Source organism: Chinchilla lanigera, unplaced genomic scaffold (genome assembly GCF_000276665.1).
Source record: "Chinchilla lanigera isolate Chin_1 unplaced genomic scaffold, ChiLan1.0 scaffold00031, whole genome shotgun sequence".
NCBI classification, from domain to species: domain Eukaryota; kingdom Metazoa; phylum Chordata; class Mammalia; order Rodentia; family Chinchillidae; genus Chinchilla; species Chinchilla lanigera.
Window position 1 is genome coordinate 2,934,579 of NW_004955432.1, and position 13,830 is coordinate 2,948,408.

A 13,830-nucleotide genomic window follows, 5' to 3' on the forward strand; every position below is an offset into this window, starting at 1 on the left:
AATGATCCCAAGGACTTTGGGAGCTGCACTTTCATGTTGCTGCCACCTAAATATGAGTTATGTCCAAGCACAGCAAAATGAAATTGTAAGAGGAGCTTACTTTGGCTGAAAAGTTAAATATGTGGAAGAAAAACAATGATTACTGACATTTGTAAAGGTGATCTAAACCAGGGGTCAGCAAACCATGGCCCTGAACCAAATCCAGATTAACTTTTGTCTTTGTAAATAAAGTTTTACTGGAAACTAGCCATTCCTACCCATTCATTTTTGGAAGCTTTTATACTATAGAGTTGAGTAGCTGTAGGCCACAATCCACAAATATTCACTCTCTGACTCTTTACAGAAAAGAATTTGGGGGCCCCTGATCTACAGCAATAATCCCCAACCCTTACTGTGCATCAGAATCCCTGGGCATTTTTGAAGACCCTGAGTCCCAGGCCACAATAATGAGTAATTAAACCAGAAGTGTGCTAAGACAAAAGCCAGCACTATTTTTAAAAACTCCTCCAATTCCTATGTAGAGCCAAGTTGGAGGGTTGGTGATCTCTAATGCTGGGCAAGAGGATGCTGATGCATGGTGTCCTCATGCACGAAGCTTGCAAGCCGCACACTAATGGAGCCCCGCACAGAAATTTCATAATACAGTCACCATTGTGCAATTCCGGAAGTGAGGATTTCTTATAAGATAAGGTGGGCTTCATCTCAGGTCTTCTTCCTGACCTGGGAAGGGCAGTTCATAGGGAGAGAAGAAAGCAGCAAAGGGTATTGCAGGAATAAGCCATAGTACTGGATCCCGATCATTCCCTCAGCCCCTACTTCAGGAATGCTGCCTTCAACAGTGTGCTAGGCCTCACTGGGAGGGAAAGGCAGGCGAGGGCCCTGGGATTCTAAGGCTGTAGGGAAGAGAATCCAGAAGCAGTGTGAGCACGCAGGGTGGGAATGGGAAAGAGTGGGCTTGGAGAGGAAAACAGAAACAGTTACAGATCCAAAGGATCTGGGCAAGTGGTTATTGTGCAAAGGGATAAAGGATTTCAGGAGACCAAGAGGAAGGTGGTAAGGGGGCTTTCCCATGCCCTCCCAGGATCAGAAGTCCTTCCTCTGTGCTATTCCACCCAGACATTGCCAGTCTCACCTGATGTAGTGAAATGCAGGCTTTGAAGACTGTTTGGGCATTCAAACTACAGCACTGAGGTTGAGGAATCTTTGACAAGTGTTACAGTGCAGGACTAATTATCTGCTGAAAGGGTCAGGTTTTGGTTTTGTGTTTTTCCCCAAGGTTGGGGCCAATTCACATGAATTCCTCCCATCTGATTCTCAGGGAAACATCAGGACTTGGCTCACTGAGGAAGGTTGCTCTCTAGCGTAGAATCAAACCCTTCCCAAATGATGAGAGGAGAAGGAAAAATGCAGACAAAGCTTTTGTAAATAAGGAGGGGAAGAAGGGTTGAAGAGAGGGGAAGAGGATGGGAAAAAAAGAATCAAGTTGTATCATGCACAGGTACAAATTCCCTATAATGAATGTGATCATTATGTATATCTAAAATGTACCAATAAACTTAATTAATGAAAACCTTCCCATCTCTTCCCAAGTAAACTTTCGCAGTAGAACTCTGAACACAGAGCAAGGCTAACCCTGTTGCTTGCTGTCTTCTGCAACTGCAGGTGTCATCCACTCACCTGTTAACAGCTTCGGTCATGTCAGCGCCTGCATCACTGGCTGTTGCTAAACTTTTCTGGCCTGAGACAGAAAAACCTAAAGTAACCCTTAAGAGCGCCATGAAGATGGAAAATGGGTAAGCGGGGCACACTGCTGAATTATGACCACTCAAACTGGGGTCAGGACTAGGTGAAATCCAACTTCAAAGCACAGCAAAAATTTGATAGTAAGAAAGCGCAGTGCACTGTGGAATTAAATTTAATTTCCCAGTGATTATTTAGACTTTACCAAAAGATGTTATTTCAACACCATAGTGATAAGGCCAGGGATGTAGCTCAGCAACGCAGCACCTGTCTGGCAAGTACAAGGCCTTGAGTTCAGTTCCCAATACAAAAACAAAAAACAAAAAACAAAAAACACACCCTAATGATACAGGGGAAAGAAACTCCCAACCAGCTAGATGTCTGGTACAAGTTTGTGTTCTATAAAATCAAAAAATGAATTTTAGGAACAACAGAGGTTATGAGCAGAATATATTTACTGGGAAAGAAAGCTTCTGAGAGAGACAGAGAGGGTCCACAGTGGGTTGCCGAGGACCCTGCCTTTTCTAGGGATTTTTGTAGAGCAAATCCACAGCATGAGGTGGGTCCAAGATGGGGAAAAATGGGAAATCACAAGGTGGGCATGAAATGAGACAAAACTATGGTCAACCAGCAAGATTATAAGCCTAACTGCTCAGGAAATATTGATTAAATTGGGATCATTAAAAGAAGCAAGTCACACAGCAAGCGGGCATGAAGCAGAACAGGTGCCTTTCCTGGAGTGGGTAGGTCAGTGGGTCAGTGGCTCTTCCTAGCTTTCCCATGGTGATCAATACCTATTTAGAGTATAAATTACTGCTGTTTATCCTTAGGGGAAGTATGTGGGTGCATTCGTTTCATCTTTTGTCTTGAGGTCTGGCCCACAGCGGAGGTATCTGTCTCCCCCACACTGTCAATGTATCCTGTCTTCTTCTTTGGCTCCTTTGAGGGCCTATCCCTCTCTGACTGCCTATAGTATTTCTGTCTAGCTTAGCTATCTATAACATTAGGAAAACCTTTATAAATACCCAGATGTTAATATATTTTCTTAACTATTCATTGTAAAGATACTTCACTGTAAATACAGCATAATGTTCTTTGAGCTTTTAAGCTCAAGACTGTTGAAAAGTTTAAGACTGTTGAAAAGCCATAGGGTGACCAATTCTGAACATCCTCATATAATAAGAAATGGCACCAGGCATAGTGAAACGCACCTATAATCCTAGCATTTGGGAGCTGAGGCAGGAGGATCCTCACAAGGCCAGTCTGGGCTTTGTACTGAGTTCAAGGCCAGCCTGAGATACACTGTGAGACCCTGTCTCAAAAAAAACAAGAAACAAACAAACAAAAAAAAAAAACTAAAGAAAGAAAAAAATGAGAAGGGGATCTGAGAATGGAGGGAGATAGGACAGCAGGGAGAGGAAGAAGAGGTAAAAATGATTAAGACCCAATATATATATGCACCAATCCCCCAAGACGAATGTCATTATTATGTATCACAAACATAATAACAAACATATTATGTATCACAAACATAATAAAAAACAGAAAAAAAGCTAGTTGAAAGAAGGGTGGAAGAGACTAAGGAATTTAAGATGTTCAAAGTATTTTCTTAAATAACACAATTCATCAACCAACATCTGAGATTCATTTCTTGTTTATATGAAAACAGTCATAACAATCAGTGAAGAAGCAAATCACCAAAGAATACAAATAAATGCTGATTACCACTCATCAGAAAATCTAAAATCCAACTTGTTTCAAAATACAAAACTTTTCTAGCACTGACATGCCCTGCAAGTGGAAAATTCAGACTGTTAGACTTTGTTTTATGCCTGAAATTATTTGCAGTGTTGTAAAAAGTTACTTTAAAGCCATATGTATAAGGTATATATGAAACCTAAATTAATTTTGTGTTTAGTCTTGTGCCTTCCCAGAGATATCTCATTATGTAAATATTCTAAAACCCAAAATCTGAAATGTTTCTGACCCCAAGCATTTCAGACAAAAGGTACCCAGCCTGTAGAAGGATTCCAATATAAAGTCAGCAAACATGCAGGATGATACCATATATTGTTCAGGGACATAGACATGTAGGAAAATTGTAAAGGGAATAATAAGCAGGTTGTTGGGAAGCAGTTACCTTGGAGACTAGAGAGTGGAGGGGAGCTCAGGGGACAGTGCAGGGGGACTCGCAGGTGATACGACATTTCATTTCTTAAATGAAGTGACAGCAATAAGGCCTTCCCTGAAAGGATATGTTTATACCATGGATATTTATAAAGGTTCCTTGATAGCTCCTTTTAATACATAATTTGTATACTTGTAATATTTTACCATGTGCCCCAAATTTCAAAGGTAGTATTGGGGCTGGAAGGTAGCTCAATGGCTGAGCAAGTGAGTGGCACATGTGAGGCCCCTGGTTCAATCTCCAGTACCACCAGAAATAATAATAATAACAATAATAATAATAATAATAACAACAATAATAAATAACTAGTTAGATATTCCTTGCCCACAGTCTATATTCAGCCCACCGTCTATGTTCCTGGCCCATCATCTGTATTCTGAGCAGGATTCAGTCGAGCATTTTTACCAAGGCCTGGGCCTGAGGTTTGCCCCTCACCCAAATGAGCTCTGCTTATGCCGCCGCTGTACCTGTGCTGTCCACTCACCGAGAGCTCCCTGGTAACTCTGGAATTGCTGTCATTTGATGAAGTGATTCCAGGAATCTCCTAGAAGCTGCAACTCAGGGAGCTTCCTCGTCAATCCCTCTGGTGGCAAACATCGCTGCAAATCTCATCGCCTTCCTGGCCCTGTTGTCCTTTGTGAATTCGGCGCTGTCTTGGCTCGGAGCCATGTTTGACTTTCCACAGCTGAGTTTCGAGGTATAATTCTCACACTTCTTCCCTCTGTTTTGTCCCTGCCTGGCTGCTCAAATAACTCCCAACCATGCATACCGTAGGAGCTCCGGGCTTCACCCAGCACCCTACCCCTTCTCCAGCTCCTTTCACTCTCCTTCCCCCAAGAAGACACCCTCTCCTGATTCCTTCCTCGGGAATTTAGATGACTTCAAATGACCTAGGCATTGGGCTTCTGTCTTAATCTGTTTGTTGTTACTATAACAGAACACCTGACTGGACACTAAAAAGATTAAAAAGAAGTTGATCTGGCTCACAGTTGTGGAGGCGAGGAGTCCGACTTCAGTGGCGCCTGCCTGCCTCCTCTGGGCCCTGCTGCTGTACACTTGTAAAGCAGAGCGAAGCGGGCTAGCGCGCACACTGAGAGAAGGGTGGGGCAGAGGGGCTGACCACGCCTGACCACCTAACGTCTCCAGACTAACCATTCCAGAGAGAGCAGTCAGGCCTCCTGAGAAAGACCTCGACCCTCTCAGCATCTTTTCCCCGGGAACCAAGACTTGGAGTGAGTTTGGTGAAGACAAACTGTCTTCAGACCACACCAACTCCTGATAGATAACAGTGGGCAACTGAATGTGGGTGATTTCTTCTGCCTAAAAGAGAGAGGTGACAGGAATAGTTTTGTCACTGAGGATGACACAGAAGAACTAGAAGCAAATCACTGTTCTAACAAAATATTTTCTTTTGTTTTTCAGCTAATATGCTCCTACATCTTCATGCCCTTTTCCTTCATGATGGGAGTGGACTGGCAAGATAGCTTTATGGTTGCCAAGCTCATAGGTTATAAGACATTCTTCAATGAATTTGTGGCTTATGAGCACCTCTCCAAATTGATCAGTTTGAGGAAAGAAGCTGGACCCAAATTTGTGAATGGGGTGCAGCAATATATGTCGGTGAGTAAATATTCTGGTTTTTCGGTACACTTCATCACATTTGTGGAATCAGTAAATCAGCTATTTATTAAATGCAATGTGCATTTGAATCAATGTGCAGTGTGGTATATACTGGCTATAGCACTAAATAAGTCATGAGGCCCCATATTAGTCAGCTTTGTACTCCTGTGACAAAATGCCTGAGATAATCAACTTAAAAAGAGGAAAGGACTATTTTGGCTCATGGTTTCAAAGGTTTTGATCTATGGCCTGTTGTCCCGTGCCTTGGGGCCTGTGGTGAGGCTATGCATCACAGCAGCAGCATGTAGTAGAGGAGGCCTATTCACCCCATGGTGGCAGAAATGCAAAGAAAGAAGAAAGGTGCAGGTCCCAGTGTCCTCTGCGAAGGCACACCTCCAGGATGCCGATACCCTCCCGCAGGACCTACCCTGAAAAGTTCAGCACTGCCCAGGAGCACTATGGGCCTGGAGTCAAGCCTTGACACACAAGCTACTAGGGACATTCAGGCTCCATACTGCAGCAGGCCCTGTCTTAATGGAGATGCTAATTTCATGATCATGAAGGCCTTTTCCTTGCAGCTGAAGGGATTGTTATGAGCTCTGAGAAGCTGCATAAATACAATAGTACCTAGCTAGGGGCTGGGAATTTAGCTCAGCGGCAAAGCGCCTGCCTGGCAAGCGCAAGGTCATGAGTTCGGTTCCCGGTACCGGAGAAAAACCTAAAAAAAAAAAAGACAACAATAGTACCTAGCATTCTCAAGAGATAGTAACGCACTATTAGTCAGCTTTCCCATTGCTGAATACAACAACTGACACCCAGAGTTTTAAGGAAGAAAAGCTTAATGTGGCTCACAATTTCAGGGGATTCAGTCCATAATTACCTGGCTCTAAGGCAAGAATACCATGCCAGAAGGGCACAGCAGGGAAAGATGCTTCCTTCAAGGCAGCTGGAAAGCAGAGTATTGCCAAAGAAGAAAGGGTGAGGGACCAGATATAGATCCCATAGTCACACCTCTGTGACCCACCCAGACACACTCAGAAGTGGGCTCAACAATACCACAGGCAGATCCCAGAGCCTCCATCTTCCACCCTCCATCTTCACCACCACAGACACTAGCACTACCATCCAAGAGGATGCAGGAAATGAAGAAGCTCAAGTCTGTGATCTGAACACATTGAATCAAGCACCCTGGCAAGCACTTATGATCATGTCAGAGCTCCATATCAGTAGTCTGCACGGAGATGCTCATGTCCTTCTGGCTTCTGAAGGGATGAGGAACTCAGCTGAGGTCATTTGTGCAGCCAAATCTCCACCTTCTTTCTCCCTGAAGAATGGAATTGCCGTATATGACAGCTCTAATGAAATTGTGGACATTCCTCACAACCACCACCATTCATTGGAACACCCTATTTGAAGCTAAAATGCCAGGAATCTATTAAGTTTTAAAAGGGAGAAAGCAGAGAAAAAGCATCCCATCCAAGTCTTGAGCCTGCTCACCCCAAACATCACCACCTCCTCTCAGCTTTCCAAAGACCAAACATGCAGATCTCTTCTGTCCATTCATGTCTCACAGGCAACTTCAGGAGAGCACTGATTTCTATTGTGAGGTCTGTAGTATTTTCACCCACACATCTGATTGGCACAGGGCTCTTGGGTCTCCTGTCTTTCACATGTTCATTCCTCAAGTAATCTCACAGTGACACTCAGCCAAGTAGCCTCACTGTTTGGATGCCACCTAAGCCAGTTTGTCCCTGCCAAAAGAAAACAATAGGCTAAGTTAAGTGAAATATTTTCTACTCCCTGCTGCCTGTTGCCAGCAGAGAAGATAGTTCTGGTAATACACCAAGAGAGCTGCAGTTCTCTGGCAAAGCTGAGCAGTTTTGTGGAAGAGTTGTTAAGAAGGTAGAGACAGAAGGTAGAGCTGGTTTATGTTTAAGGGTGAGCCCAGTCAATGGCAGGAAATGTGGGGACACAAGCTCAATGGCCCTACTACTGCTGAGCCATGAAAGGAATAGCATTTTACAGCATTTTGTTACTCCAAATTCCTGATCTCCATCCAAGAAGATGGGGACAAGCCACAGGGATCTCTGCTACCAACTAACAAGTGGTGGGATGGGTCCCAACATTATCCTGGGACACATGTACCAGGAGACTGAAGCTCATGATGTGGGTCCAACAGACAAAACTCCAGTGTCATTCTTGAATTATGTCCATTATTTAAGTCCACCTAAGCTAAAAGATCAGAATATACATTAGCACCCACATACAGAGAATGAATGCTTTCTTACTATGTTATTTTTCTTTCTTAAACAGAATACCTTGCACATTTATATACCATGTAATATAGGCACTACATGCCATAATATAAGTCAAAATATACAAAAGGAAGGTAGGGGTGGTGGTGCATGCCTGTAATCAAGCCCTCAAGAGGCAGGAGGATCACCACAAGTTCAAGGCTAGCCTAGGCTCCATGGTGAGTTCAAGGCCAGCCTGGACTACATAGCAAGACTCTACCTCAAACAAACAAAAAATATAAAAGGCATAGGGGAAAAGTAAGCCATCTTCCCCACTTCTCTGCCACCCAGCGCCTCTGCCCCAGCATATTTAACCTTGCACTCCGTAGCATGTACTGGACACCCTTCCCTATCATTGCCTATGGCATAACACTCTACTGCACCACATACCACAGTTCGCCCTGTTATGCTGCCCCTTACTGAGGAGCACTGCTGGCCATTTTTTGCTATTAGAAGTTGTGCTACAATTGTCGTTCTTCTACGTGTAGCATTTTTGCTTACATACAAGCACTGAGCACCTCATTAGTACTCCCTAGTGCAGTGCATCTTTCCATCATGTAGTCTTTCACATTTTGGGGCCAAGGCCTTCCACCCTCCTTCTCCTCTTCTGTTAAAATCATACATGGCCACGTGTGTGTGCTCCCCCTAAGGTCCCCGTATGGAGAAAGAGGAACCACAAGCCCCATACTCATCTCTCTGCCCCCACAGTCTCTAATAAGTATGCCCATTTTTGAAGCCAATTGCACTAAATGGAAAGCACTAGAAAGAGGAGGGACATGATGGGCTTTTCCAGGAAGAGCAGACTGCACCGATACTCAATTTTTTTCCTGCCTGCTATATGCACCTCTTATGAAAATATTAACAAAGGACTTCTCAGAAGCTGTGAGAGAGAAGAGAGATCTGAAAATCAGCAAAAATCTTACCACCACCACTTGAGTCTTGAATATAAGCTTTCAAAAACCCAGTAAGCACAAGAAGAAAAAAAAAGCGCAACAGTGCTTATAAATGTAGTGTTTAGTTGGTTCTTTGAAACAAATTATAGATCTTTTGGGAGATTTGAAAAGAAAATGAGGGCCCTATCATGGGGGCACCTTTACCAGCATGGGTGTGCCTCTGATGACCAACAGCCCTGAATCTTCAGAGCCCCCAGAGTCAGGCCCTCTACCTGGGAAAGGATGGTGTTTCCCAAGTCGTGCTTGTTGTCTGTTGGAATAGAACCCACGGGCCTTGTGCACAGGTCCACAAATCCACATTCCATCTCCCCACTGCCTTGTCAAAGAACTCCCATGCCCTCACTTCCTGTGAGCATCCTGACACTCCCAGGGGATGATCAGAGCTGGGGAACAAGGTAAGCACACACCAAGGCCAAAATGTAAAGGAGTTCTTGTGCCTGAGAACTTGCTTTTTACTAACAGGATTCCTTAATTTCCCTCAGGACCCTTCTTAGTCAACAACTCCTGCACCCCAAAAACCAACTGCCAGGCAATCAGTGATCTATCTCTCTAGATTACTTTTGCCTGTTTCAATCAACGGGCCCATTAGCATTCATACTGTTGTATGTGTTATTTTCCTTTTTCTTACAGAGCAGTATTCCAGGTTACAGATATCCACAAACTGTTTAACATTTTTCTATTGGAGTTGTATTAAGTATGGAGCTATTATGAGTAAAGCTGCCACAGTATTCAAGCATAGTCTTTTCATGGGCATGTGTTTTTATTTCTCATAGGAAAATTGCTGAGCCACACAAGCAGTGTGTGTTAACTTGATAAGGATCTACTACACTATTTCAAAAGTGGGTTGTGCCATTTTACATTCTATCAGCAACATATGAGTTCCAGTAGCTAGTGTTGTCTTTTTCTAAACTTACTGGCATCTTGTGTTTTTAATTTGCATTCCACTGATGACTAGATGTTGACTATCTTTTCATGTGTTTGTTGGCCATTTATATGTCTTCTGTGAACTATCCAAGCCTTTTGATCCATTTTTTCATTAGTGTTTGTCTTCTTATTGAGTTATAGGAGTTCTTTGTGCATTCTGAATAAGTTCTTTGTTAAACAAACATAATGCAAATATTTTCCAGGATCAATTTTGTATCTCCAGCAACTACTACTGTGCCTGGCACATTACAGCAGGTTACCAGGTCATATGGAATGCTAGAAGTTGTTAACAAGCAGGAAGTAGCATTTCTAGAAGCCAGTGCTTCCAATTCCATGTACCTTGTAACAAACAACCAAACGATCTCAGCTGCTTTAGGTTTATCTTTCACTCATATTACATATGTGCAATGGTTGACTTTGGCCATAATCCCTATGTTGTCTTTAGTTCCAGGGCCCCTGCTAAAGGAGCAGCACCTGTGTGGGACATGCTGATTTTAGAGAGGGAAAAGGAAATTGAAAGCAACATGATGGCTCTTAAAACTTGTGTTAGGAAATGACACCCTTCACTTCCACTGGCCAAAGCAAGTCCTGTGACAATGTGATATCAGTGACATAGATGAATTGTCCTGTCATAAGGAAGGACATTTTAAAGATCATGGAATTCCATGTACCCTGTAGAGAACCTCTGAATCCACCCAGCTCCTTGTCACCCTCCCTTAAAATTTCAGGGCAGGAAGTCAAAAAGAGTCCAGGAAACAACGCACAGTGGTATCAGACAGCACGTTTGTCGGTATTGACTGCGTAGCCACAGTGTGAAGCCCCTTTGGGGTAGCAAAGTTCTCAAACCAAGGCAGTTTGTATCACATCAGTTTTGTGCTTGCTTACAGATTCGTTCTGAGACAATCGCCACTTATGCCCTCTGCGGTTTCGCCAATTTTGGTTCCCTAGGAATAGTGATCGGTGGACTCAGTAAGTGAAAGGATATTCTTTATCAACAGATGTGACAGAAATGTACTTTGGATCTCCATCTTGCTCTGTAACATTACTTATGTTAGAGGAGAAATGGCCACGTAACAGCAGTAAATCCTCAACTGTATTTTTTGACCCAAGCTCTGCACTGTAATTTTCCTGTAAACACCCAGGCCAACCTCAGGAAAGATTTGTTCCAAGGTATGGGCGTGTCTGCCACCCCAAGACCTGACGCCAGTAGATTATAGTGGCCACCGAGAAGGGCTCCAAGGGCCGATGGGAAGTGCTGTGATTATCAGTGCTGTCTGCCTTCATACAAGCAGATGGTGACAGCCGGGCTGCCCATCATCTGTCGGCTGACCCTGCCTTCCATCCATTTGCTTTGCCCGTGCTTGTGAGCCCTTTGGGTAGAACTTAGGATTTCTTTCCAATGGCCCTAGGACTCCAGGCCCAGAACAATTTCCAGAGCCACAGATTTGGGTTTCTAATCAGTAGCTTCAACATCAATCTCAAATACCTCCTTTCATGTTCTGCAGCATCCATGGCTCCTTCCAGAAAGCGCGACATCGCCTCCGGGGCCATCCGAGCTCTGATCGCAGGGACCGTGGCCTGCTTCATGACAGCCTGTGTTGCAGGTGTGGCATCCTGTCCTTGGTGTCCTGGTGCCTATGGGACAGCAGCTTTGGGGAGGCAGGGTCTCCCGGATGTATGACAACATATGCTGCTGTAGAAAGCACATGCAAAGCTAAATCCGTGAAGCAGTGTGGAGAAGCTAAGAACAGAAGGAGAATTCCATAGGTTTACTAATTGTGAAAATACAGTGAATGGCACTCTGTCCCATTCTAGGCTTACTCTCCAGCACCCCTGTGGATATCAACTGCCACCACATCTTAGAGAACGCCTTCAACTCCACTTTACCTAGCAACACAACCGGAGTGGTAACTTGTTGCCAAAGCCTACTGCACAGGTATTGTATTCTCAATTATAATTTCTTATACTCACTTATTAATAACCAAATCTAACCTAAAGACCTTTGCACTTACTTTGCTCTTACTTTTATAACCTTATAATTCTTATTTTCATGTAAGTACTTGCACAGAAATTGTAGCACTTGTTTGCTTTGACTTCTCTTGGATAAGACTAGAAACTAAAATACTCAATAGCACTGCTCAAGTATTTAGTATGCGCCCAGTCATGCATTAAGTACTTGGCATGAATTAGCACACTTATGCCTTGCAATCTCTGCAAAAGCTGGGCACTATCCATTTTTTTGTTTGTTTGTTTTGTTTTGCATTTGATATACTGTTGACATAGGGAGGCTATGTCCACTCAAGCAAAATTAGCACCAGCATAGTTGAGATAAAAATTTCAGGCACATCTGTCCAGGAAGCCCATCACTACCCTAAATTACCAATCCCCCCTTAATTAGCATAGCTCCTTGCATTTTGCTAGCATCCATAGCTCCTTCCCAAAAGCACAACTTCTACTGCCTTCTTTCCTTCCTATGCCTCCTTCCTACTTCCATAGCCTCCCTTTCAAAGCAATCGAGGTCTCCCTGATAACACATGAGGGGCTGTAGTGGATGACAGGCCACCAGTGACCCAGGCCAGCCACCTTCACAAGCTGCAATTTCTATACACAAAAATCAATATCCTCCCTCACAGCTGCTGTCCTTAAAGAGCAAGTGCTTTATACAGATTGATTCTATGCCTTCTGTGTTTACTCTAGAGGAAGCAGGGGAAGTCCTTGAGGCTACCCAGAATTTGAGAGCCAAAACGAATTCCCTGGAGCCTCTGTTGTTCACCCACCCTAACCTGAATGTGAAGAAGGAAATTTGCACCCGGCCCTGTGTCTTTCCGCATGTTATCGTCTCCTCACCTACTATGTCTACTGTCCAAGGCTCAACTAACGGCTTCACTGTTGTTCTTCTCCTCCAGCGCTGTGGTCAAAGGGCCTGGCCAGGTCATCCCAGGAGGAAATTCCAGCCTGTACTCCTTGAAGAGCTGCTGCAAACTGTTGACTCCATCTGCACTGAACTGCAGCTGGATCCCGAACGCATTCTGAGTGCAGCCACTTCTCCAGTGGAATGCAGTCTGCAGACACTGAATTTTGTGCTTTGGGGAAAAGAAGTGCTATTGTTGGCAGATTGATAACTTCCATCATGGAATCAGCTTGAATTGTGAGGAAAGAAAAAAACAAGAGTGACCTCTTCAGAGCTAGAATCTCTCTCTCCTCCCCTTCCCTCCAACTCACGCTTTTCCTACCAAGAACTACTAAAATATCCCAAACTGAGGCTTCATCTCCAGTCCCAACAGTGCCTTCTGACCTTAGATTCTAAGGACATTTCATGAGAACACAGGTCTAAATGTTGGCTTTCAACAACCTGGCTATAATTCAGCCATACAAGCTAGTATCTGAATGAATCTCCAAGGAGTCCAGAATGACTTGTTTGAAATACATTTTCAAGTAAGCTCACTCTACATTCACTCTAGCTTACCTGAAATACCTTCAACTTGAGTCTTGCACAAAGGAAGGATAATCAATAATCATTTACTCCTTGGCCACCCTCCAGAAGTCCTACATAAATCCAGAGTTGGTCAGAAAAGCATGGAGGCCCTATCAAAACCAGCATTTAAGTCCCTTAAAGCTAGAAAGTTGTGTCCATCAGTTTTAATCAAGTTTTGCTACAGTAACAAACAGTCCAACAATCTCAGCTGCTTTTAAGTTTATCTTTTACTCACATATTTGCAATGGTTGACTTTGACCATAATCCCTATGTTGTCTTTAGTTCCAGGGCCCCTGCTAAAGGAGCAGCACCTGTGTGGGGCATGCTGGTTTTAGAGAGTGAGAAGGAAATTGGACGCAATGTGATGGCTCTTAAAACTAATGTTAGGAAATGACACCCTTGACTTCCACTGGCCAAAGTAAGTCCTGGGGCTGGGGATTTAGCTTAGCGGCAAAGCGCTTGCCTGGCAAGCACAAGGTCGTGATTTCGGTTCCCGGTACCAGAGAAAAACCAAAAAAAAAAAAGAAAAAACAAAAACAAAGTAAGTCCTATAACAATGTGGTGTCAGTGACACAGATGAATTGTCCTGTCATAGGGAAGGACATTATATAGATCCTTATTTATAGTTATATTTAT

General features: G+C 43.7%; 1 protein-coding gene and 1 long non-coding RNA gene across 4 annotated transcripts in view; one reads left to right on the forward strand and one right to left on the reverse strand.

Annotated features, from left to right (window-relative positions):
• Slc28a3 (solute carrier family 28 (concentrative nucleoside transporter), member 3) overlaps positions 1 to 13,618 on the forward strand; it is a 55,603-nt gene extending 41,985 nt beyond the window's left edge. For all 3 annotated transcript variants that reach the window (XM_013516020.1, XM_013516021.1, XM_013516022.1), the window contains 7 exons: positions 1,663 to 1,793; positions 4,457 to 4,625; positions 5,351 to 5,548; positions 10,607 to 10,688; positions 11,225 to 11,323; positions 11,535 to 11,655; positions 12,626 to 13,618. In XM_013516020.1, the coding sequence (XP_013371474.1) occupies positions 1,663 to 1,793; positions 4,457 to 4,625; positions 5,351 to 5,548; positions 10,607 to 10,688; positions 11,225 to 11,323; positions 11,535 to 11,655; positions 12,626 to 12,752 (927 nt within the window). In that variant the 3' untranslated portion in view covers positions 12,753 to 13,618. The remainder of the gene's footprint in view (positions 1 to 1,662; positions 1,794 to 4,456; positions 4,626 to 5,350; positions 5,549 to 10,606; positions 10,689 to 11,224; positions 11,324 to 11,534; positions 11,656 to 12,625) is intronic.
• On the reverse strand, positions 5,555 to 11,287 carry LOC106148907. Its single transcript, XR_001234663.1, has 3 exons — positions 11,206 to 11,287; positions 6,295 to 7,299; positions 5,555 to 6,175 (listed from the first exon to the last, which is right to left on the reverse strand). It is a non-coding gene; the product is annotated as an uncharacterized LOC106148907 (long non-coding RNA).
• Positions 13,619 to 13,830: the final 212 nt, after the last annotated feature.